The sequence below is a fragment of the Galdieria sulphuraria genome (assembly GCF_000341285.1).
Source record: "Galdieria sulphuraria unplaced genomic scaffold scaf_331, whole genome shotgun sequence".
NCBI lineage: Eukaryota > Rhodophyta > Bangiophyceae > Galdieriales > Galdieriaceae > Galdieria > Galdieria sulphuraria.
In genome coordinates, this window is record NW_005178144.1 from 1 (window position 1) to 3,607 (window position 3,607).

General features: G+C 37.5%; 2 protein-coding genes across 2 annotated transcripts; both read right to left on the reverse strand.

Moving 5' to 3' along the window:
* Positions 1-692: 692 nt before the first annotated feature.
* Positions 693-1,810, reverse strand: Gasu_65560 (uncharacterized protein). The gene is made up of 3 exons (XM_005702246.1): positions 1,718-1,810; positions 1,464-1,578; positions 693-1,391 (listed from the first exon to the last, which is right to left on the reverse strand). The coding sequence occupies exons 1-3, from the start codon at positions 1,789-1,791 to the stop codon at positions 1,335-1,337; spliced, it is 246 nt and encodes an 81-aa protein (XP_005702303.1). The 5' UTR covers positions 1,792-1,810; the 3' UTR covers positions 693-1,334.
* A 296-nt stretch (positions 1,811-2,106) lies between these two features.
* Positions 2,107-3,120, reverse strand: Gasu_65570 (uncharacterized protein). The gene is made up of 2 exons (XM_005702247.1): positions 2,949-3,120; positions 2,107-2,895 (listed from the first exon to the last, which is right to left on the reverse strand). Exons 1-2 carry the CDS (start codon positions 3,074-3,076, stop codon positions 2,631-2,633), a joined length of 393 nt encoding a protein of 130 aa, XP_005702304.1. The 5' UTR covers positions 3,077-3,120; the 3' UTR covers positions 2,107-2,630.
* Between the last annotated feature and the right edge of the window lie 487 nt (positions 3,121-3,607).

Here is a 3,607-nt window from a genome sequence, read left to right on the forward strand (position 1 = left end):
TTTTTTCTATGGTTACCTTTATAGCATTGTTTTTTCAAACATTCGAGACTGATGGAGTTAAAACTATGATCTATTTTAAAATTCATTTTGTCGAAAGATTGATGACCGCACTATTTTTCATTTTGCTGGTCTCCTGTACAGTGTTAGAAAAGGAAAGGGAAAAATTGCTGCGATGCTTGATGCATGAAAGTGCATCTGTTTCAATTTGAAAAAGACACTCCATCCAAAAAATAGAAACTCGAAAGATGTGACAGAAGCAGGATATTCTTAGCAATGGATAAGAATTGCCTTAACTTCAATTATATAGTGTGTTCCTTGAAGTATTGGGATCTCAACATTTTTAACTCTGATTTTTGAAGCCTAATACGCATATCTCAATAAATTCGACATTTTTTCTACGAAACAACTGTTCCTCATCACATTCTGAAAGAATCAATAGCTCGAAGTATCTTGGAACCTGCACGTTTTGTCTTTGTCCAACTAATGGCAGACAGTTGCAAAATGCATATCACAAATTCTAAGCTTATGGAGATAAGCATTGGCGCATGATGGCCTAGCATGATCGGACAACATGCTCAGAAAAAAGCAATAAAATTAGTTGGCTCGTTCTTCGATATCTTCCAAGCTGAGTAAAATTATTGTAGGACTTTCAACTTGAGTGAAATATTGAAAAGACGAGATGCATGTGAAGAATGAACAATATATAGTTTATAAAAAAATGTTTTAAATATACTTTAAGCTTCACACGTTTAACATTCGCCTAGTTTATTAGCGAAGCAAGCTCCATATCTCTAAGATAAACTTATTTTATAGTACACAAAACAATTCGACCTCGGAATCAAGTTCATATCACTCCACGTCTTAGAAATGCTTGTCCAATGTTGGAGTACAGAAATTCTTGAAGTCGACAACTATCAGATCGAGTCGGACTGATATTGTTGTATTCTGTATATATATATGTCTTCCTATAGTTCACTCTGAATGATATTCCAAAGTTCCTGTGCCAACGTATTAACAGCCTTCTCTACATACCTGAATCAGAACACTATTTCAAACTTTAAGCATCAAGAGCAATCTGCATCCATAAAAAATAAATCAAGTAGTCGTTGAATAGCTTTATATAACCAGTCCTAAGAGGGTGTTCCCTCTTTCTCTGGTTGCAATGTGACTCTCTGTAGGATCGACGGTCAAGCAAAGGAAGATCGACCAAGAGCCGGCTTGGAAGCTATACAGGAAAAATCCCAGTCTACGGAGGGATGTGCAGCATTTAGGAAGAAAGAACACTTACTTATGGCGGTGGGAAGGTTGTGCAACCCTGAGGCTATAAGTAGGCATCAGACAGCTGAGTCTTGGAAGCGAGGTTTGGGGACGATGCTCTTTGGATAATATCCCTGTTGATATATGTAAAGCAATTTATATATATATATATATATATATTTCCAAGAAAAAGGTCACCTCCTTACAATATCGACAAGTGATCTACTTGTCACTCTTTCAGAGCTAGTATGGAGCAACTTGAAAGAACGTTGCAACAAAGAACTCTCATGACAGTATGATTTCTCTTCTTGTAAAAGAACGCTACATTGGAAATGAAGCAACTTGCAAAGTTGCGTGTTTTGGTATCATTCGTAGCGCAAACAATCAAGAACTGACTGTCTTTTAAAATGTAACTTTTGGTTCAATTTCTTCAGCTCTATACAAACACATATCATATTACCCTTCTTGAGCAAAGGAATAGTTTAAACCACTTAGAAAAGAAGTCAATTTTGTCTCTTCAGTGAAAATTCCCATGTTTCTTTATCTATTGTCTCTCTCATTGTTTCGTAACAGAGAAGTCACTAAGGAAAAGAAATTGAAACACTAAGGTTATCGAAGAATCGGCAAATCTCACATGAAACGTTTTCCTTGCTCTCCAAAGACTACTTTCATTATTTTGAAGTGGATGATACTCATTTGTATTTCATACCTTAGAATACTAACAAGGATTGTATAATTGTAAATAAAATTTCAGGGATTGTCTCAATCTGTCCATTTGACTAGTATTTTAATAAGTTTCTGGGAAAAACGATCATTGCATACAAAGTTTTGAAGAAACAAACGATTCGTTTAAACGTCATGCCTTTTATCCAAAGTTTGAAGATAACTTCTAACGTAATTCCTGAGAGTAGCTGAATTATTGACCTGCAAGTTCATTAGAAGGCTTTTGGATAAAGACATTCTCGCTGCTTCGATTCCCTTCTCGCTCACAAGCAAACCACCGAACTCTATGGAGGTCCTGTCGTTCAATCTATTCGTATCTGAGAAGAGACATACTTCTTTTCCACTTTGGAAAATTGTTGAGTCTACAAACAGATGCGTTGGAAGAAAAAAGTTTGGCTTCCATCAACATATGCATTTTTCCCACACAGTTTGTTGTTTGAAACTGTTTCTTTTGTTTGGTTTAAGTTATTCCCAACGTTCAAAGGCTTGGAGAAAGTAGCCTTTATTTTGATGACTTGTGCCGACATTCTTTCTTCTTCTTGTTCAGAAAAAAATACAAACTTTGTTTTTCGAGAAGAACCACAAACAAGTTTATTCGACTTCAACAAGTAAGTTTCCTCTTGGAAACAAACACACCTCTGAGAATACCCTTAGGCATAAGGCTCATAAAGGTAAGTGGGGATATATGGGACTGCTGGATATACTGTTGGAACTTCAAGGTTGCCAGTACTTCCTTCACTCATTTCATTGAGAGAGGTGACACCTTTCCAGTAAGGAAGTGCAAGAGTCGATTCTCCGTCTGCAAATTGATAGTTTCCTGCATCACCTGTACTAGAACCCTGTTGTGCAACACCAGCAGCTAAGGCTCCAGAAGATTGTGAGATGTATCCGTCTGCACTTCCTGACTCGGAGTTCCTGTATACAAGCGTGATAACTTTAGATTGAAGCTTCCTTTTCGTGATACTTACGTCGTAGGTGCCGATGGAGGTGTAGGCCCAGATGGAGGTGGAGGTGGAGGTGGAGGTGCTGCTATAGCTACACAAATAAGACACGCCATAAGTGACAGAAGAGTTAGGTTCGCGTAACTTTGTTTCATTGTAAGAACGAGTCGAACTGAAAAACAATACTTGACGATGTGTTTCTCGACAGGTTGGCTCTGTCTATTTAAAGTTTTTTTTTATGTCTTTTCGCTTCTAAAGTGGAATAAGCTAAGACAAACTGTATGATAGAGGGAATAGGAATATGTTGATTCGGCACTTTTCTTGGTGCGGAATGAATGCTGCATTTCTTCACTTAGCCTTTCTTCGTGAGCTTTATAGCCACAACTTAGACAAGATACCAGCCCAGCTGCTAATGAGCATATTGTAATTATGATATTGATTGTCTGCCACTATTTGCGAAAGGGCCATTGTCAAACGTGTTAGACGCAGCCACGTGGTTGCATCGAATAATTTCCAAAGCTTTTACTACCCAACGTTAGAAAACTTTTTGATAGTAGAAAACATGAGCATGCTTTTCCCTTTTGAAGCCGACTTGTTGGTATTTCTCCAAGGTAACTTGGGAAGGTGTAGCCTACCAGAATGTGGTTATGAGACAGTATGTATAGTCAACTGAAAAATTTTGCAAG